General features: G+C 45.3%; 1 protein-coding gene across 4 annotated transcripts in view; it reads right to left on the reverse strand.

Moving 5' to 3' along the window:
* fras1 (Fraser extracellular matrix complex subunit 1) overlaps positions 1-22516 on the reverse strand; it is a 184682-nt gene that overhangs the window by 113914 nt on the left and 48252 nt on the right. For 3 of the 4 annotated variants that reach the window (XM_026321900.1, XM_026321899.1, XM_026321898.1), the window contains exons 3-9: positions 16368-16475; positions 13556-13648; positions 11882-12041; positions 10803-10936; positions 9907-9990; positions 7674-7775; positions 5409-5600 (exon numbers count right to left, since the gene is read on the reverse strand). In XM_026321900.1, the coding sequence (XP_026177685.1) occupies positions 5409-5600; positions 7674-7775; positions 9907-9990; positions 10803-10936; positions 11882-12041; positions 13556-13648; positions 16368-16475 (873 nt within the window). The remainder of the gene's footprint in view (positions 1-5408; positions 5601-7673; positions 7776-9906; positions 9991-10802; positions 10937-11881; positions 12042-13555; positions 13649-16367; positions 16476-22516) is intronic. The other variant, XM_026321901.1, reaches the window with a different exon arrangement.

The raw sequence follows: 22516 nt of genomic DNA on the forward strand, positions 1-22516 counted from the left end.
AAATATGCAGAATGACTACTCCCTCTGGTACGGTGGAACAGTGGTTGGTACTGTCACCTCATAGCGGAGGGTTGTGGATTTAAACCCAAATGAGTTGCCTTCTGTGTGGAGTCTGCATGTTGTCCCTGTGTCTGTGTGGGTTTTCTCCTCCCACAGTCCAAACACATGCAGGTCAGGATTAGGGTCTGAACCCAGGTGGACCCAGGGCCTTTCTGTGTGGAGTCTGCATGTTGTCCCTGTGTCTGTGTGGGTTTTCTCCTCCCACAGTCCAAACTCATGCAGGTCAGGATTAGGGTCTGAACCCAGGTGGACCCAGGGCCTTTCTGTGTGGAGTCTGCATGTGGTCCCTGTGTCCGTGTGGGTTTTCTCCTCCCACAGTCCAAACTCATGCAGGTCAGGATTAGGGTCTGAACCCAGGTGGACCCGGGGTCTTTCTGTGTGGAGTCTGCATGTTGTCCCTGTGTCTGTGTGGGTTTTCTCCTCCCACAGTCCAAACACATGCAGGTCAGGATTAGGGTCTGAACCCAGGTGGACCAGGGGCCTTTCTGTGTGGAGTCTGCATGTTGTCCCTGTGTCTGTGTGGGTTTTCTCCTCCCACAGTCCAAACTCATGCAGGTCAGGATTAGGGTCTGAACCCAGGTGGACCCGGGGCCTTTCTGTGTGGAGTCTGCATGTTGTCCCTGTGTCTGTGTGGGTTTTCTCCTCCCACAGTCCAAACACATGCAGGTCAGGATTAGGGTCTGAACCCAGGTGGACCCGGGGCCTTTCTGTGTGGAGTCTGCATGTTGTCCCTGTGTCTGTGTGGGTTTTCTCCTCCCACAGTCCAAACACATGCAGGTCAGGATTAGGGTCTGAACCCAGGTGGACCCAGGGCCTTTCTGTGTGGAGTCTGCATGTGGTCCCTGTGTCCGTGTGGGTTTTCTCCTCCCACAGTCCAAACTCATGCAGGTCAGGATTAGGGTCTGAACCCAGGTGGACCCGGGGTCTTTCTGTGTGGAGTCTGCATGTTGTCCCTGTGTCTGTGTGGGTTTTCTCCTCCCACAGTCCAAACACATGCAGGTCAGGATTAGGGTCTGAACCCAGGTGGACCAGGGGCCTTTCTGTGTGGAGTCTGCATGTTGTCCCTGTGTCCGTGTGGGTTTTCTCCTCCCACAGTCCAAACTCATGCAGGTCAGGATTAGGGTCTGAACCCAGGTGGACCCGGGGCCTTTCTGTGTGGAGTCTGCATGTTGTCCCTGTGTCTGTGTGGGTTTTCTCCTCCCACAGTCCAAACACATGCAGGTCAGGATTAGGGTCTGAACCCAGGTGGACCCGGGGCCTTTCTGTGTGGAGTCTGCATGTTGTCCCTGTGTCTGTGTGGGTTTTCTCCTCCCACAGTCCAAACACATGCAGGTCAGGATTAGGGTCTGAACCCAGGTGGACCCAGGGCCTTTCTGTGTGGAGTCTGCATGTGGTCCCTGTGTCCGTGTGGGTTTTCTCCTCCCACAGTCCAAACTCATGCAGGTCAGGATTAGGGTCTGAACCCAGGTGGACCCGGGGTCTTTCTGTGTGGAGTCTGCATGTTGTCCCTGTGTCTGTGTGGGTTTTCTCCTCCCACAGTCCAAACACATGCAGGTCAGGATTAGGGTCTGAACCCAGGTGGACCAGGGGCCTTTCTGTGTGGAGTCTGCATGTTGTCCCTGTGTCTGTGTGGGTTTTCTCCTCCCACAGTCCAAACACATGCAGGTCAGGATTAGGGTCTGAACCCAGGTGGACCCGGGGCCTTTCTGTGTGGAGTCTGCATGTTGTCCCTGTGTCTGTGTGGGTTTTCTCCTCCCACAGTCCAAACTCATGCAGGTCAGGATTAGGGTCTGAACCCAGGTGGACCCGGGGCCTTTCTGTGTGGAGTCTGCATGTTGTCCCTGTGTCTGTGTGGGTTTTCTCCTCCCACAGTCCAAACACATGCAGGTCAGGATTAGGGTCTGAACCCAGGTGGACCCAGGGCCTTTCTGTGTGGAGTCTGCATGTGGTCCCTGTGTCCGTGTGGGTTTTCTCCTCCCACAGTCCAAACTCATGCAGGTCAGGATTAGGGTCTGAACCCAGGTGGACCCGGGGTCTTTCTGTGTGGAGTCTGCATGTTGTCCCTGTGTCTGTGTGGGTTTTCTCCTCCCACAGTCCAAACACATGCAGGTCAGGATTAGGGTCTGAACCCAGGTGGACCAGGGGCCTTTCTGTGTGGAGTCTGCATGTTGTCCCTGTGTCTGTGTGGGTTTTCTCCTCCCACAGTCCAAACTCATGCAGGTCAGGATTAGGGTCTGAACCCAGGTGGACCCGGGGCCTTTCTGTGTGGAGTCTGCATGTTGTCCCTGTGTCTGTGTGGGTTTTCTCCTCCCACAGTCCAAACACATGCAGGTCAGGATTAGGGTCTGAACCCAGGTGGACCCGGGGCCTTTCTGTGTGGAGTCTGCATGTTGTCCCTGTGTCTGTGTGGGTTTTCTCCTCCCACAGTCCAAACACATGCAGGTCAGGATTAGGGTCTGAACCCAGGTGGACCAGGGGCCTTTCTGTGTGGAGTCTGCATGTTGTCCCTGTGTCTGTGTGGGTTTTCTCCTCCCACAGTCCAAACACATGCAGGTCAGGATTAGGGTCTGAACCCAGGTGGACCCGGGGCCTTTCTGTGTGGAGTCTGCATGTGGTCCCTGTGTCCGTGTGGGTTTTCTCCTCCCACAGTCCAAACTCATGCAGGTCAGGATTAGGGTCTGAACCCAGGTGGACCCAGGGTCTTTCTGTGTGGAGTCTGCATGTTGTCCCTGTGTCTGTGTGGGTTTTCTCCTCCCACAGTCCAAACACATGCAGGTCAGGATTAGGGTCTGAACCCAGGTGGACCAGGGGCCTTTCTGTGTGGAGTCTGCATGTTGTCCCTGTGTCTGTGTGGGTTTTCTCCTCCCACAGTCCAAACACATGCAGGTCAGGATTAGGGTCTGAACCCAGGTGGACCCGGGGCCTTTCTGTGAGGAGTCTGCATGTGGTCCCTGTGTCTGTGTGGGTTTTCTCCTCCCACAGTCCAAACACATGCAGGTCAGGATTAGGGTCTGAACCCAGGTGGACCCGGGGCCTTTCTGTGTGGAGTCTGCATGTTGTCCCTGTGTCTGTGTGGGTTTTCTCCTCCCACAGTCCAAACACATGCAGGTCAGGATTAGGGTCTGAACCCAGGTGGACCCAGGGCCTTTCTGTGTGGAGTCTGCATGTGGTCCCTGTGTCCGTGTGGGTTTTCTCCTCCCACAGTCCAAACTCATGCAGGTCAGGATTAGGGTCTGAACCCAGGTGGACCCGGGGTCTTTCTGTGTGGAGTCTGCATGTTGTCCCTGTGTCTGTGTGGGTTTTCTCCTCCCACAGTCCAAACACATGCAGGTCAGGATTAGGGTCTGAACCCAGGTGGACCAGGGGCCTTTCTGTGTGGAGTCTGCATGTTGTCCCTGTGTCTGTGTGGGTTTTCTCCTCCCACAGTCCAAACACATGCAGGTCAGGATTAGGGTCTGAACCCAGGTGGACCCGGGGCCTTTCTGTGAGGAGTCTGCATGTGGTCCCTGTGTCTGTGTGGGTTTTCTCCTCCCACAGTCCAAACACATGCAGGTCAGGATTAGGGTCTGAACCCAGGTGGACCCGGGGCCTTTCTGTGTGGAGTCTGCATGTTGTCCCTGTGTCTGTGTGGGTTTTCTCCTCCCACAGTCCAAACACATGCAGGTCAGGATTAGGGTCTGAACCCAGGTGGACCCGGGGCCTTTCTGTGTGGAGTCTGCATGTGGTCCCTGTGTCTGTGTGGGTTTTCTCCTAAATATAATATGTGATGCATGTAAAATATCTAAAACTGGAATTCAAAGATCAGCATATTTGAATGGAAACATGCCACTAACCCTAAAAACACTGTAACTGCACCTTTCATTATCAGAGCAGGAATAATAACCCTCCTCCTATAGCTGTAGCCCAGTGTCTTTCTCCGCCCACTGACCCGCGTGTCCCATTTAACCTGTAGCCTTGTCTTAATTGTTCTGTGGAAAGTGGAGAGTGGAAGCTGCTCCGTGCTCTGATCTTAGCACAGTGACCTTGCTCAATTCATAACTGGACGAATGCCAGTTATGCGACTTACAGCTAATGACACTTACCAGCTGTAATTATTACCATCCAGCGTGATTAATGAGGACTTATTTGGCCGTGGCAGGGGATATTAAAGCAATATTATTTAATCTGCTTGACATAAGAAAACAGTGGATGAGTGAATGAGAAATATTGAGTGGATATGGCTCCAAACCCAAAGTGGGTCATTCAGGGATAAAGGTACCAATGGGAACACTGGTTAATAACCTGCCACATCCAGTATCTTACACTAAAGCCAGTGTTGTGTTGTTCTCATCTGAGGGGGGACACGTTACTGAGATACAGAGGTGGGAAGTAAAGTACAAATACTTCGTTACTGTACTTAAGTGGATTTTTCTTTTCCTCCCTACATTTAAACACAAATATCTGTACTTTCTACTTAAGTACAGAATGTGAGTATTTTTGCCACCTGTGCCGAGATAAAATATGTGATGCATTCAGGGAACGCCTTGCACGCGCAGGTTGCTGTAGGTTTAATGTCCCTGAGGGTAAGTCATATATTTTTTTACTCTGTGCCAGGTTGTGGTGTTGAAACTGCAGTGTCTTTCAGTTGAATTCATTTTAGCTGAGGGGATTATCTGTGATGGCAGCAGCCAGCTATCATCTCATTCCACCAAACCTGGATTTCCTCCTAAAGACCGATGGAGATCGTTCCATCTGACTTTGCGAACCGTTGAAATTCACCGCGACAACCGTAGGAAAACGTGACTAAAGCAACTGTGACATCGTCTATTAACTAAACCCTTCAAAGGCCAGGAACTAGGATTTCTGGGAGCTGACATTTTGCATCATGGGGGCAAACATTTAAGAAGCAGGACAGAAAAAGGTGAGCACAGGTTTTAGCTGCATGTGGAGCTTCATCTTGCTTTGTACTCAACCTGTAAATGGGCGACTATAAACTATTTCGAAGCCTGTTTTTGAATCAAGTCTGTCCCGACTGAATTAGCTTCCTTCTGTCTGAGCTGCTGCCTGGTTTGACGCCTGCGTTACAGTTTATGATGCTCTGAGTCTATAAGGGACTATAAGTCTGGAAAGGTGCTGTCAGACTAATCTATTTGGGATGTGTGTGTGCGTATATGGGATCGATCAGTGGTTCTGGGTGTTGTGTTGACCTGTTCTGCCAGAGAACATGGTGTTTTGTTGTTTTGCTCTGCTGTGGTTTCGCTGAGACAAATGAAGAGGCCTGTGTTTGGCGTGTGGTTCTTTGGCTTTAGCCAATGAGTCCTGTCCTGCCTGAGTAAGTGTGTGTGTGGACTTCCCTCGTTCGGACTCACCTGCGGGCATTCGACGCGGCCGCACTCGGCCCTCTGACAGAGAACCTGACCGCGGTCGCAGGTACAGAACTCGCAGCCTGTGCCGTTCCACATGTCTCCGTGGTAACGCACGGCGCCCTCGTACGAGCAGCTTCCTTTTGCGGCAGCGCATTCATCACAGCACTGACCGGCACGCTTCACTTTGGTCTCACCCTGCAAACAGAACCAGAACAGACACTTCAGGTTTGGGTTTGCTCGCCTTTCACGAAGGAACTGAGCCCAACTGAGCTGTGGGATGAGACAGAAAATCCAAGGAGCTTATAGGAACGCTGTTCTTCTGTGTGTGTTTCAGCACAGGGCCAGATAAGAGGACAAAGGAGTGTGTGTGTGTGTGTGTGTGTGTGTGTGTGTGTGTGTGTGTGTGTGTGTGTGTGTGTGTGTGTGTGTGTGTGTTGCATTATTAAGGGACCGTCCTAGAGTTCTCACAGCTTTATTTGAAAGTGCTGAGAGGTGTGCATTCACCGACACTGCAGATGTAGCTTGCACACATTTCAGATTCCCTGTATCTCCTGAAAACAGTTCAGGTTGTTAGAGAAAACTCCAGGGAAACCTCAGACAGCGCTAAGTGTCCATCCAAATCATGTCACTATTTTGTGAAGCGCTGGGATTTATTCTCAGAACAGAGCAGGTAATTATTAGCTCAGCTTTTTTGTCCTTGTGCTGGTTTAGAGGCTTTCAGCCCACTGGGATCGCCTCTTTGCAGCACTGGAGTTTTTTCATCAGTGGAGGGAAGGGGCTGCTAAAACGTCCTCAGCTGTGCCAAGAGCTGCGAATGTTTTCACGTTCAATTTAATTTGAAGTCTTAAAAAAAATATGGAACCTTTGAGTGAAAGCCTGATAAGTGCTTTGCCAAACTCTTCCTAGGTTCTTATAACAGCGTGAAGTGTAAGGTCTGAAGCTTTTGATTGTTTTGTGTTTTCAGTTCATAACAGAAAAGGTGTGAACTCGTGGCTTTTTTACTATAAAACCCTGAAATAAGGATTCAAATACATTTCTGTGCCCACGATTCAAACGTGTATTTATTTTATGTGCAATAACGAAGTCCTTCCTAGAAACCAGGGGGGGTCAAAGTCCAGTCCTCGAGGGCCGCTCTCCTGCTTGTTTTCCAACAGATGATCCAGGTGATCCACATAGTGGGAGAACAAGCAGGACAGTGGAGGACTGGGGTTTGTAAACTGCTTGTAAGCTGCAGAACTGGAAATGGATTCTGTGCTGTCCTCAAAAGCCTCATATGTCTTCTGCAACAACCAGAGCAGCACATCACATGTTCCCTCACTGCCATGAACACACATGGAACATCAAGTTATGTGTTAATCCTCCACAGAAAATAGTCCCAACGACTTCAGCAAATTACCAAGCTTATATTTGACAGCCATTTTAAAGAAACCCATCCTAACCAGCAAGGTGGACTACTGCAGTGGTCTCTGACCAAAACCCTGTTAAAACAACTGCACCACATTCCAAATAAAGCTCCAGTTGTGGGAAGAACCATGGACACACTGCTCCTACGTTCACACTGCAGGGAAAATCTTTTAAATGCTACTAGTTTATAAATTATTCTTATTGGCTTAAGAGAAAGTCAAATTTGCTCTGTTCAAAGCAAATGAACTCTGCATTAAGTGTCTCTGCTAAATATTAAATAAGGCCTGTTTTTACCAGTTTAATCTGTACATTAGTCCCACATCATCAAATACTTGGCTTCTTTTTTCAAACAGATATTTTGTCTTTTATTTACTTGTCACTTTCAGTCTTTAACTTTTGTGCTGTGTGTGTCTGCAGTTTCTATTTCTGTCTGAGTTCCTGCACAGAATAGAAGCTGCAAACTCAGATTTGCATACAATTAAAAATTAAATGTCAGCCTGCGTTGGTGTTAGTGTTGTTGTTGTGTGTGTGTGTGTGTGTGTGTGTGTGTGTGTGTGTGCTCGTCTGGTTTTACACACTCACATTGTGAGGATTCAACGTTGCTTGTGGGGACCAGATGCTGGTAAGTGATTATATTTTAGGGTGTTGACTTGGTTTAAGGTTTGGGAGAGTCTGAGGAAAGTAAAGTCTCTGTAGAGTCTCCAGGAGGAATGACAACAAACTGTGTTTGTGTCTGTCAGACAGAGCAGAAGTGTCTCTGCAGGGTCTCACGTAGTCTCTGCATTCATTAGACTGGAGGATTCTGTAGAAAGCCGAATCTCAATGAGTGTGTGTGTGTGTGTGTGTGAGAGAGAGACTACCCACCTTGTCACAGGTGACGTGCCGACAGGTGTGTGTGTGGCATTTAGACTGACCCCGGTCACACACACATGTGGTGCAGGCGTCCTTCTGCCATTGCTCACCATGCTGAGAAGACAGTAACACATTTAGCCCATCTACAAACTACACACACACACACACACACACACACACACACACTCCTCCACAGTGAACCACACACTGTTTTTTCTAAACTCAAAGCTCATTTGAATCCAATGAGTGTCTTCCTTTCCATGTGGGGTTTGCAGAGTAGGAACGAGTATCTTGGCAATGTCAATAACATTCAAACACACACACACACACACACACACACACACACACACACACACACACACACACACACAGCTGTCAGGAGGCAGCTATCAGGCGTCAGTCTCGTTCTGCTGCAGTCGTCCTTAAACCCTTTCAAACCTTCCAAACAGCAGTGACGTCACAATCTGCACAAACACGGACGCATTCGCATCAAACTCCCTCTGCTGCTGCTGCGACGCGTGGAAACAAGCAGTGAACGAGTGAATTAGCCATTTGAAACGTAAAGGTGATATATTATCAGCAAATGAAATGACCAGTTCTTTAAAGTCGCACTGACTAACAGGCTTTTGTTTTTTTGTTTGGATGTTTTGAAGATTTTTCACTTGGTCCTGATCTTCATAAATGTCTCAGTAATCAACAGATTTATTTTCCACAGCAGACACTGGTTTGCACTGAATCTGAAGCCTTTAGAGGACAATCCAGTTTCCTGACTGATCAATAAATATAAATTGATTTGGTTATAAATCACTGTATCTGAATGTAAAATACTGAAATAGCAGTAGTCTAGATATCTATTTTTCCACATTCGAAACCAATTTATCTGCGTTTTAACAGGATGTTTGATGCTAACTGGGTGGTGATGGGAATCAAAAGGACTGTGACTTCTTTTTAAACTCCCTCATCAGTAAACCAAAGTCAAGTGAAGGTCTCCCGTGCTTTAACTATCCTGTATAATCTGTTCAAATCTGGGGTCAACTTCCTGAAGGTGTCAGAATCTAACTTTCTTTTCTTCTGCAGCCTAAACAGCTCAATTAGATATTGACTGAAGTCTGGAGAGCACAAATTATTTCATTATTTCCCCGGGAAGAAGCCATTTTTCACTGATCTAACATTTATTACAGCCATTTATCAAAGAAATCAATCCCTGTGAGGTACTTTGTGAAACTCTTTAGACGGGATCTTTGGCACAGGTGTGAATGAAAAGGTGAGTGCGAAGCCACACAGAAACTTTTCAACAAAAACATTCAGAGTTATACATCAGTCTACAGTCAGAGTCTCAGAACGAGAAGAACAAAACCATTTTCATGTTATTTAATATGAGTGTCAGTGTTTTTGTGGAGTCGCACTTTATTATCAGCTGTCAGAGTCTAAAAACACACAATGATGAACTTTGAACCTGAGGATTTTTGTTTTGTTTTCATCTTTTCACCATCAGATGTTCTGGTCAGTATTTAAATGTTACTGTATGTTAAGGTTACCTGCCCTCCTTATGCATCCCCAAATTAAACTGTACCTTCGTTTTAAGGGTTATATTGATGAGCTTGGTATCATTGGAAACACTTTCTAGTTTATTGTGACTTTATTCAAATTTGGTCGACGATTTTTTGGTAACACATCTGGAAACACATTTCCTACAGCTTCAGGGCCACAGGTGGGCCGGGGGTAGGGATGGGTTGGTATTTATTTCCTAACAAAAGAGACAATTATCACACACTATTTAAACCAAAAGAGATTTTTTGAAGCTTTAAACAATAAATCGTTTGTTAACAGCAGCAAAAACATCTCAACCTGATGTCTAATCACAGTTTACTGATCAAATCTGCCACTAAGTGGATTCAAGAATTTAAAGGCCGTGTTTCACAGATGAGACGAAGGGAGAGGAAGGGAGGAAACAGAGGAGACAGGAGGCAGAAAGAAGAAAAAAAAGAGCAGAGAAGAGGCAGGAAAGAGGAGAGGAAGAAAGTCATCTCAGTCTTAAACCACACACACACACACACACATGTGACATCACAGACAGGTCTGTAATACAGCAGAGTGTGCAGAGAAACACCAAACACAGGATCAAATGTGGCAGGTCCCATAAGTGCAGATTTATGAGCTGTCACCAGCTGCCTCCACACACGCACCTACTTTATCACCTGCACAGCACACACTTGAAACACACACACACACACACCTGTCCTACCTGGTGCTGTTTCCCTGCAGACAGACAGGGGTTGGACACACAGCGGGGACAGCACTGGCCGGGCTGAATCACCAGGTTCTCGTGCTGCAGGAAGAGACAAAAACCGTCAGACCCATCTGTGTTTGTGAGCAAGAGAAAATTAAAACCACAAACGACCTGCAAAAATAAACTACAAATCCACTTTCTTCTTCTATGGTATAATAAACCACCATATTATGTGACAATATTGGCAAAACCAATCTAACCTAGAGTTTGATAAGATCAATATCGTTTCTATCTCTGTGCCTCCAGGATAGTTGAGGTGGCACATGCCTTTCACAATCTATCTGGTTTATTTCACTTGTGCAGGACAGAGATGTTGGATGTGGGACTGCAACCAATCGATGCATGTATATATTATTAATTTATTTTGCTGATTATTTTATCAATTAGTTGTTCAGGCTATCAAACATTAGTGAGAACCACTAATCAAAGCTTCCCATGGTTTGTTTAATCCAACAGCACAGTTCACTGACTATAAGATAAGAAAGAACAATATTCTATATTCTAGAACCAACTAGAAGCAATTTTGGTTAAAAATGAAACAAGTAATGAATAAAAAAAAGTTGCCGATTGATTTTCTGATCAACTAAAAGAGCTCTATGTTGTGTATTTCACATATAGTGTTATTTTCTCAAAGCTAATTCTCATTTGTCTCCTTCTGGGTGGGACTGCTCCCACTCTGACCCTCCACCAGTCCATTATAATGGTATATACTTTGATGAGATAAATATCCACTAAAAGTGATTGTGGCTCAAAGAGCATAAACCTGGACCTGACCTGGACAGACACAAACAGGCTGTGACTGCCACTATAAACACAATCAAATCGTCTGTGCTGTGTTTCCAGACACTCACTGGTTTGCAGGCCACTTGCTGACACTCCGCCACCGAACACCGGGCCTCCCCGTTGCTGCACACACATCTGGAACAGAGGCTGGGCTTCCACTCGTCGCCGTCCCTGTACACGGCGCCCTGCCAGGAGCAGGACTCTGACACGCACAGATAAACACAGGGCCAGTTACATGGTGAAAAGGGGTTTCAGGCAACGAGCTGAATGTTCAAGCACTTTATCCCCACATGCTGATTTACAGTCAGGGGGAAAAAGAAGCTGTTGCTAATTAGCTGCTAACTGCTGGGATGCATCATGGCAGGTCCAAGACATTATTAGAGAAGAGATTAACCTTTCGGCTCCGGTCCGGCTGCTCTGTGCTCTTTAAAAACATCATGAGGCCTGAGGACTTTGTTGAACGTCAAAGATTTAGTTTCCCTATACACATCAGAGGTTTATCTGAATAAGTGCTGTTGTTAACGTTCATAAAGCAACTCCTGTAGAGAGAACACTGTTTTAATGAAGCATTTTTTGTGCATTAAACACAAAAGAAGTCATTTATTCCAGTGACGTGCTGATGCTGTGGTTAACAGCCTCGGATGCTTTTTGTCTTGATCATCGCTGCAAAACTAAGTTTGATGGGAACCAAAAGAAAACAGAGAAGTGGCCAGACAAAGGACAAAAACATTCAGGTTGGAACTGAGAGCAGGAGCAGAAATGATGTTTGCTGAAAGAGCTGGAGTCGAGCTAAAGCTGAGGCTGTAAGTGCATTTCATAAAGCTTAATGTGTTCGAGGTTTGGGTTCGTGCAAGTGCAGCAGCGTTTTGTGTTGTGTTGCTTTATGTGCCACTGGTTTATACATGTTGTGCATTTATGAAACCTGGTAGCTGCTGAAACCTCCAAGGTTTACAAAATTTAGGAGTGAAACAAAACTAAAATGGTGAAAGTTGCCAGGTGACATGAACTGAAACAAAACGTCTGCCAGAGAACAACAGAGCCAGATGTCAGGGCAGTGATCTGTGCCTTTACGTAGATAATGGACGACAAGCAGAACAGGTGTGAGGCAGCGTCTGAAATCTGTGCGTGCAGGTGAAGCAGCCCTCACCTCCATCGAGGCCACACCTGGGGCAACACTCTTCAGCCGGGGTAAACGGGCTCTGACCCCGAGCACAGCTGAGAGGAGGGCAGGGGCGGGCGCTGCAGGATACGCTCCCTCTGGAGCAAATACACACCGAACATGGCGATGGGCTCCACTGGCTGTCGTGCTGTGGGAACCAGAGAAACTGAGAGTTACCGACAGAAACGGGGAGAGAGAAGCTGAGAGACGTGGGATGAGGAAGAGCTGGTCTTTAGTCTCTGTGGACAAGACAGTTTTGTAAACTAAGCCTGAGTGACAGATGAGAGAACAGGGCCACAGAGGAAGGAGAGGGTAGAGGAAAGGAGCATGGGAACAGAGGAGGAAGAGTATGAGAACGTGGATGAAGACGCAGAGTGCAGAGGTGTAATTTCAGTTTGTACGAGTTAGAGACAGGTTTAGACTGCTGCCTCAGCTCGAGCCGACCGGTAAGCTCGTTGGCAAACTTCCTGGGTTTCGCTTCATCGTTTTATTCGAGTGTGTGACAGAAAAATTCCTCGGATATTTATTAGTCCAAAGACGTTTCTATTCTCTGATTGACAGAAGTGGGTTGAAGGAATCCACACTTCCACGACCATCTGAGGTTAGAGTTAGATCCACATCTCTTACACATTCACTTTGGATAAACTTCATAAGTTCTGTGTTGTTTTTTTCCATTTCTAAATGAGTTACCAGCATGTTGATGTCGCCCGCAGTCAAAATGATGGAGGTGAAGATCTGACTTCATTTATTTTCTGTGGTGTCAGGCTGTGAAACCTGCATTAAACACTTTTCTACCCCGCACGAAATGTATCATTAGTCGGACTTTTAATGAAGCATTAATCTAAAATGCTTTTTCACATCGGAAATATTTCTTGATAAATCATTAAGCACAGCGATCGCAATCTATACCCAATAAACTGTTTGGATCATGGTTCTGTTCTAAACAGTTTGTCCTGGGAAAGGAGCAGCCCTGTTAACATGATGGTCCTTCAGTGACGATAAAGTCCCTGAAAGGCCATGACCTCTCTCCAAAAACCTCTTCTCCTGGTTCTTCAGATCCGTGCAAAGAGCCTCTTCACCGGGGAATCGACACCAATGTTTTGGCGCGGTGCCGAAAACGGCTGCCACAAAGTCCAGCTCTTTGTGCCGGAGGCCACTGGATGAGTCCGACAGCGACTGCTGCTTCAGTGAGAGGGATGCGAGGAGGAGGTAGGTCCAGTCAAACCCACATGTGATACGTGCACATGTGGATCTGTGGATCTGCAGCTCTAACAGCCTCCTCTTTCAGGCTTTGACCAGATTTTGGAACACGGCTGCAGGTATTTGCTGACGTTCAGCCAAAGGAGCATTAGTGGTGACGCTGAGTGATAAGGCCTGGCCCGAGTCAGGGTTCTAGCTCATCACTGCAAGCCGGTTCAGTTCCTCCACACTGGAAACACATAGCTGTTACGAAGCTAACTGTGCATGGGAGGTACTGTCTAAAATATCATGTTGTGGGATCAGTATTATCCAAATAAACTCAAAAAGGCCTGTTTTTTATTTGAAATCACTCCACAGACGCAGAACCTCTGAGCGTGCGTACTGACATTTAATGTTCGGATGATCGGGTGAAGATGAGACAAAGAGCAAAGAAACAGAAGAAGAGTCTTTTCTGTCACTTACCCCATAAACGACTCCTTCATGATGGCAGGAGCCCTGCGATGAAGAGACGCACTCTGGGCAGCACTTGTTGGCGGGAACCCTCAAACGCTCGCCCTTTAGAAAGACACACACACACACACACACACACACACACACACACACACACAGACAGACGGGCACATCAACTAGATGCACACACTCACACAGGAAACTAAAATGGAAATGAGTTTTAACCAGGAGGAATAGAAAAGTTACAGTCTGCTCATTTCATGGATATTAACCAATGTGACACAAATAACACGCTGGGAACAATAATAGAGAACATATGAAAACTCTCCCAGGCGTGCACAATGCAGCCACACTACTATTACATTACAATACATATTGCAATACAGATTCACCATGCTGTCCTTCAGCTCCGAGCTCTAATTGAAGCCCAGTGTGTGGAGGGAAGCGAATGGGAGGGCAGCCAGGGCCAGACGCAGACCCAGTAAATAGTTCAGGAGACTTTTGTTTGTGAATACAAATGACCAGCAATGGAAAGGAAGGAGGGGAGGAATGCAATTTGTGTAAGGTTAGAGAAAACAACCCCCAAGGAGCTTCAGAAAATATGTTGTGTCATTTAAAGAAGCGGAAACAACCGAACAGAATCAGCAACAGAAGATAAATTATATGATGTGAACAAGCAGAAGAGCAGCAACGAGAATGTTAAATAAACTGGAAAGAAGCTGTGCAGCAGGTAATGGCTTCCCACAAATAAACAGGCCACGAGCTCGGCATTAGTCACAGCTGCTCTGTGCTAATAAATTAAACACTAATAATCTAATCTAATAAGAAATTCATGTTTTCATACATTCGGGCTCTGGTGTCTCCTCTCAGACTTTCCACATGTTCATTTGTTTCGGTGCCACTAGCTTTTTTTCCTGCCTGCTGCCTCAAATTCAATAAACAAAATATGGCCGTAGCACAAGAGTTTGATGCAATTTGAGATTTTACTGCTGCAAATAAAGAGGTTCAGGAAGAACAGAGTTCATTTGTCACTGCAGTGCTGCGTTCCTACGCTATAAAACCCAAGACTTTCAACAATTATAATGGGATCCAGCGTTTCTCCGAAAAAGTTAAGCTTGGCAAGCAAATGTGAGATTTACTAGACATGTGGTCCTGAAAAACCTGAGCTCACCTGAATATGTCTTTTCTTTTATTTGTGGAACAGAAGGGACATTACATTATTATTCTGTGAGATTATTTCATCTATTTAACACATACATATTCATGAGTTAGTGATAGAGGACTGGCTTTTTAAATAGCATTGCAAAATTAAATTCAAACACTGAAAATGTGATGTAGTTGTACCTAAGAATTAACAATTGCAAAATAGAGTTGAAAGCGTGCACTTATTAGATTCATTCTGCAACAAAAATAACCAACGACTTGCTCAGGGTGTGGGAAGTTGTCATTAACTCCTTCTCCATAGCTGAGAGACAAAATAATTAAGTGAGAAAATAATCCTGGCTGTTCCTGGAGCGTGTCACTTCATCCTTAGTTTGGATATGAAGTTTTTAAACAACAACTGGAGATGTGAGGTGGAACAACCGTCACATTACAGAAACATCAGTTTCAGTTAGAAACAAGGATGTTTCAGCTCACAGGCAGTGGGTTTCAGAAGAAAAGCCTTTAATGAAACACACGCACATGATAAAACCCCTAATACTTTTTATCACAGAGTAGACGAGAGGGAGTCACATTTTTAGAGCCTTTTAAATGGAAGGTGCTCACGGCTTGGTGAGCATGATGACTAATTTTTAATTGATATTGGCCCGCTAGCCAGCAGACTGGAATTTATTAGACATCGACTGTTGCCTTAGCTCAGGGTTGGGATTGAATTTGATGGCGTCGCACAGAAGAAGAAGAAGAAGCACAAGGGGACCAGCCAGATAAATGTGGTGAAAAATATGTCCAGTGAACTCAAATGAGCCAAAACAAAAAAAAAAAAAAAAAGGTGGGCTGGAACTAACGGTCTCCGTACAGTCGTCACTGTGGCAAATTAAATGCTGCGATGGACAGACTCGATAGCACAACAGTCAGTCAGTTCACTGGTTCTCGTTGCAACGACGACTCACAAACACAAGTGATTAAACAGGCCCCTGAAAGAGGATCTGCACTTCAAGGTGAGACGGAAAGATGGAGATTAAGGAACATCCAAGGCCTTGGACTTTATTCACTTACTCTTAGGAAAGTAGAGAACTATCTTAGCTGAAGCTTTAATTCTGCTGTTTCTAAACAGCACAGAATAAATAAATATTCTGCTTCTGCTTCATATTCTTCAGATAACCTACATTTATCTTTCTTACAACATGGAAAAGAAATTCACCACAGGCTCAATTAACATTTTTGAAACAATTACAAACTGGAAATAAAAAGTTATAAATAAAAATACAAATACAAGAGAAAAGGGAGGCTGTAATTAATAATACAGACATATCATTAGCTACTGAGGCACAGTTGAACTCTAATATTTGGACAGAGTTCAAGTAGAAAGTAAAAGAAAAAATGCTTCCACACTCCCCTGATTACTGGAGCTGGAGCTCCAAACTGGCAACCACACGTTTCCTGGTCAACCTCAGAAGTGTTTTCAGTCCAATCAGATTCCCGCAGCTGTTTAGATGATAATTCTAAGCCAGTCTGCTAAAGTTTCACTGTCATGAGCGCCTGTTTTTATTTCTAACTTATATTCCTACTAGACATGTTTTTTCCATATAAATTATTAAATGACTGACTGTCTGTCTCCCATCTTAAAAACCCAAAGCCAAACCGGCCCTGGGCACCGTCTTACCCGCTGGAAGTCGCAGTGTGGGTTGGGGCAGCGGCTGGGCCTGCAGACGGCCACGTCGCTGTGGCAGCTACACTCCTCGCACAGCTGGGGCCTCCATGATGTGTTGTTCTGTCAGCACAAAACAAAAAGCACGGATGAAACATTACCAAGGGCAGAACCGATTCATCGCCGCAAACAAACAAATCACTCTCTTATGCTCCATTATCATATCCTAACACACCCACATGTCATCTTTATGTTGACAGCTGAGCCACACGGCAGCACACATATAACACTCAGCCCCTTAGTGCATGTTAATGTGAGGGCTGCGTCTTCCTGCCGACCCGGCTGAAAGTCTGCAGCATCGTGGAGAAAGGAAGTTTAAAATAAAGAAAGTTTTCTCATTCGCCTGCTGATTAAAGTTAATGTGTGGAAACTGGTTGGTTCGAACTTTCTCGCTTTGATTTACAAAACTGCAATTTGCTTAATTGCAGTTAAACTTTCCAAGGTGAGAGTTTTTTTCTTGCCTTATTTCTTAATGAAGAAACGACGCAGGGCCTGAGCCCGACGGTCTCTGTGCGGTCGGGCCTGTGCATTCAACATACACAAACAAATGCATGAACGAGGCCCACAGCAGCTTAGTGAGGTTTTACTGCTCTGGTTTACAAAATGTAAGTACCCCCATAAGAAAACCATTTCACACTTTGAACTTTTATCATCTCCTATACTTAAGGCTGTAAAACACACAAGGGTTTCTGCTGCAGGTGGAGTGAAGCTGCTTCAGTGTTGATTAAAAGCCTTGACTCCACGGCCAACTAGACAATGAAAAAAGGCAGGACGGCTCGGGATCACTTCCACCATGTCACCGCACCTTCCAGCGTTATTTGTCTATAGGTCATAACACCGAGCTGACGGTGTCTGATGCCCAGCTTAAAGCCAAATTTAAATCAATATTCCAGTCCCTGCATGTGCTCAGATATATCGTCTTACAGACCATAAATCTGATTTAGCCAGATGATTAATAACGTTTTCATGCCGGGAATATCCCCAGGCAGCTGCGCTTACGGAGCGGATACTTCACTGGCGGCAGGCGCCTGTCGCATGTGGTGGCTTTGCTCGATTTGAGACGGTAACTAAAGCAAAGCAGGCGTCTTAATGGACAGGAAACGTCAGCCTCAGGTAACCACGGGACCCCAGCGGTCCCATAACAGCAGAAATATATCAGAAGAAACCCCTTCTGGATTTATCTTTGTGGCTGTGCTTAGGTTTCGAAGTGCTAGTCTTACATGTGCGGAGAAAAAAAATGGAAAATGAAATCATGAAAGTCCCAACGCTAATGAGAACAAACATGAAAAACATGTTTAACAAATAAATCTCTTAATATCAAGAAGTGTGAACACCCACAGCAAGGAAGATTAATAGTCTGAAAGCAACAACAACAGTGCCAATGTTCACAGGGATGGTCTGCAAGCAAAAACTATGGCACCACAATATATTATATTTAAAGGATTCTAGAGTCTAGTCCCACAAGAACTAGAGCTCTCCTTGACTGAGAGCAGATGTTCAATGGGGTCATATTTTCATACACATCCAATTTTGCTCTCTATTACCTCTGTTATGCACATGGAGGTGTTAGCTATTAAATGCAGCCCTATCGTGACAGGAAATATTTCCGGCAGCACATGTGGTTAAATGTGATAATAAACAGTGAGAATATCCCCCAAGCAGGGTCACATGATCCATTACAGTCTGTTAGACTTCCAGTATAACAGGCTGGTGTCCTACGAGAGAAATAAAACCCACATATCTGACCAGGATCAGAAGTCTACCCCAGTCCTGTACCTGATCAGACAGGTTGGATATAAGCAGAATATCCAACTCACAGACCAAATCGACACCGACTTCAGCCTGTCATTATCCAGAACATCAGCCATGTCAGCGTTGAAGTAAGAAACGTGTCTTTAAACTGTTTAAACTGTACTGAGCCTATTAGAGAGTCAAACCAAGTCTCACAACTCCTTGACTTTGTAACTGAGTTAACATCCAGAAGAAGGTCACACAGTAAAAAGTGGGAGTAGCTATAGGTCATGTTGAAATGAAATGAATGGATGAAAATGTAATTAGGGAAAGCAGCCAGCTGTGGGGAATGGCACTCCTGCAGAGAGCATGGGAGACATTATTATTAACTTTATTGTCCTTATATGGAAATTTGTCTTGTGGCCCCACGTTGTTGCAAACATCCAGAAATAAATATACAAACATACACAAATACAGAGAAAGAAGTGAGAATCCAAATCGATGCAGGGACAAAATAAGATTCGTAAAAATGTTCTGTTCACATCATAATATTCTCCCAGAAGGTAACAGTTCCCCCTCTTTGGATGTGTGATGGATCCAACCAATCGTCTCCATCACAGTATGAACAACAGGCCTTGCATCTCTGCACAGCTGTGGCCAGATGTGTAATGAGTTTTATGTGAGGGCAAACGCGTCACAGGTGATCTCCACACGCAGCACAACGCGCTCGGGGAGGCGGGCACAGCAGGGAGGAGCGACCTTCACAAGTAAGGACAACATGGGTGTCGGCCTGACGCCGTGGGCGCTCTCTGACATATTTAACGGTGACTGTTTGAGGCAGGTGATGAGCTGAGTTTCCAAGGAAGCTGCTGTTTGTCTGGCAAAAAGAAACAGTTTTAGTTTGGTGAATGTGCCTGAACACGTGACGCAGAAACCTGGACAGACAACACGTCCATCAAACACGTGTCAAACGTGACACCTTCATATTTCCTCTGCAAACACTTAACACACACACGACGTCTTCGCTCTGCTGTTCTGTCCCTGCAGCTGTTAAAAGGTCCAAATAAGATGTTCAGATGTTCAACAGTCCAGTTAGGGCAGGAAGAAAGTCATAAACTCACACCGTCACATGAAGGTGGACTATCTCTCATGGTAATGTGTTCTGACTGCGAAGAGCAGAACTGAGTGAGATTAGTTTGTCACGCTCTCAGGTCTCACTCTACATTACAAAGGGCTGGAGATGCCCACCCCTGGACTTTTGGGAACTTAAAGCACAAAACTATCTTCCATCCGGTCTCCGTGTGACCCCCTGCGCGTAAACAGTTCAGCACCGATCGACCACACCGACCAATCTCTCTGCAAGCCGGGCACGCTCCGCTCTTTATCTGATAGCTTTCTAACAGATGTCCTGGGAGGGACGGGGGTTCAAAGCAAACGTACAAATGGAAAAATTCTTCTGAGTGGACCAGAACTCCAGGCTACTGTCTAATTCTTTCCTTCAGAAAAGTGGTTAATAGGAATTTTATCAAAAATCTATCCAAGCGAAAAGCATGAAGATTGATTTTTTTTAGAAAGATTGAAAAACATTGAAATCCAATAGAAATGGCAAGGAAGAGATGGATTAATACAGTTCGAGTGTTGGGAGTTAAGTTTGTGAATAGGCTGAAAGTTTCAGACTGTCCAGATTGTACATCAACATAAAATCACCACACAATCTCTGAGAAACTCCTCCTGCTATATGATTCAATCGTCACACAGATATATTGATCTAGTCGTCAGAAAAAAACACCTCAAACCAGAAATAAATATAAATATAAATAAATAAGACATTCAACCCTTGAAATATGTGCATGTGTATGAGTGTGTGTTGCACACCGAGGCTAATGTGTTTGTTTGTATTAAGGCGGTGGGGGAGTGTGTGATGATAATAATAACCTGGGGGTGAATATTTGTTGTTTGCATCACGTGACAGGTTTAAATGGCTTTGACTTAAATTGGGAAAAGAGGTCACCGGGGTTAATAATAGGTGTGTGTGCATGCAGCCACGCCCTCAGAGATAAACTTCCCCTTATGGCTCTGTGGCTGACATTCATGCAAGTCCTCCTTAATAGAGCTGTGTAAAATTAGCACAGCTGCTAACTGTGTACAGTAGGTGACTTCAGGTTTGACTGGGCCATTTCAGTCCAGGTCTCAGGGAGGATCAGGGAGCTCGTATTCAATTCCAAATCCTCATCCTGTGAGCCTCCTGGATAGACCACGCACAGAATGGGACTGACCCTGAGTTCGCTGTAAACACAGACCTCTTAAAGGGGCCAGGCCTTGGGAGTTTCCCACAAAACCTGGACCCACTGATACCCCCCTTCTCCTGCCAGGGGCAGCCACAGCAGTTTGAGTGGAAATTCCTCCACCTCCTCCCAGTGAGATTGTCCCCTACAGGGACCCATACCTGGGATTGGTTGATTAAGAAAATGAGGGCTTTTTTTTCATTTGCCCCTTATGAAAAATATCTGTCTCCAATTTGATTTAGGACTGAACAAGCTCAGCCCACGCAGCTCGAGTTTCATAATGAAAAAAATAGATCCTAGTACAGGCCGCTATAGCTACGTTTGATTGGGAATATGTTCATCCAAACTGGCCTAAAGGGAGAAGGAATATACAGTAGGTAAAATAATGTCAAAAGATATTTTCTTTAACAGGCTAAATGGATTCAATAGACTGACAGGCAGCAACATGCAATTATCTATTGAATATTTGCCAATAAATAGCTGAAGGGATCAATCAAGTAATCACTTCATCATCTAATCATGTCACAGTTTTCCCAGTCCTGTTATCTGTGCCTCAGCAAAAGCACTGACATAAAACTGACTCTTTCTTTTAAAGACATATTGTTTTTAAAACACAATAATTTATGTGACTGTAATGACTTACTAGACTGTAATGACTTACTAGATTCATCAACTGTGTCAATAAACAAAAATATTCCCATTATACTTTGCCAAAGAAAGACGCTCAGTATTTTTATAACATTTGACCAAAAAAAAAAAGCATCAGATTTAAAGATTTAAAAAACTAACAGTAGTAAAAGTTTGACATTTTTGCTAAAAATATGAATAAATGAATGAATGAATGAATGAATGAATGAATGAATGAATGAATGAATGAATGAGAATCCTAAATCAAAAGTTTTTTTATGTTTGCAAGTTGCAGACCTATTTGTTTCTTTGATTTAAAACCATGTTTCTGTCTCTGACTCTCCCTCTTATCGTACTGTATCTTCACTTCCTCACATTAAGCAGAGCGAGCGCAGGGGACCATGTGCTCTTATCAGTTAAGTGGAAAGTTAAGTGATGAGAGAAGTGCAGCTTTAACCTCCATTTCTTTGTTCAGCAGCCAACATCAGACGTTAGTGGCCGGACTGGTGAGCCCCCAGTGCAGAGCGTGTCTCCCTGAATGAAAATCAAGCAGGATGAAGCTGAAAAACAACCTGCATCCTCGAGTCAATTCCCCCCGGACGAATAAAGCAGGAGGGTAGGACTACGCCGGTTACAGGAGCAGATTCAATTAAAATGCAATCGACAGGAAGAGTCAAACATTAACAGGGCTCAGGTGTGTGGAGCTGTCAGTTACTCTACTCTTAAAGTCACGACAGAGGAGTGTGGAAAAGGCAGTTTGGCAGGCTGCAGCGAAACGTAATTAGGCTCAAACACAGTCAGAAGCTGAGAGAAACTAAAGCTATTACCGAGGCAAATTCAATCTCGGGACATGAGGCCTCTCGGCGGCCAAACGGCGGCCAAACGGCTCTGCTGCAGCCTGAGACGCTTCAGGCGGCTCCAGAAACCCGTCTCCTCAGGGGAAACCCGGCGCTGTCGACAGATGATCCACCTGATCACACGGTGCTATGCATCTGTTTGCTCCCCTGCCCACAACCATCTGTACCTGGGACCCCAAGCCAAGGTGCCCAACATCACCTGCTTTGTGCGTTGGTCTAACGAATCCTGGTGGAAATAAAAACCTATAAGGACAAGGATGTTTCTTCTTTAATGGGATGCCAACAATAAATGATCACTTAGGGTAATGATCCATTAGTTCATGAGAACGTTCAAACAGAAATAAAACAAACCAACCCAAGGGGGCCCCTTACCGCCAGTCACTTTTGATCGACTGGGTCATTCTTTCCTAACACTTCTCTTTTCAAGGACCAGAAATGAAAACAAATGAGAAGTCCTAGAAGTGCTGCAGATGAGCTGAGCTGTCAACACATCCATCCACGGGGGAAACGATCGATGCCCTGACGAAAACCGTGCGACGTGATTGAAAAGTCCAGAAACCACTCATATGTGGACTAGTCCAGACAGGAATGTTTTAAACCTTAA

This window comes from Mastacembelus armatus, chromosome 9 (assembly GCF_900324485.2).
Source record: "Mastacembelus armatus chromosome 9, fMasArm1.2, whole genome shotgun sequence".
Taxonomy (NCBI): Eukaryota; Metazoa; Chordata; class Actinopteri; order Synbranchiformes; family Mastacembelidae; genus Mastacembelus; species Mastacembelus armatus.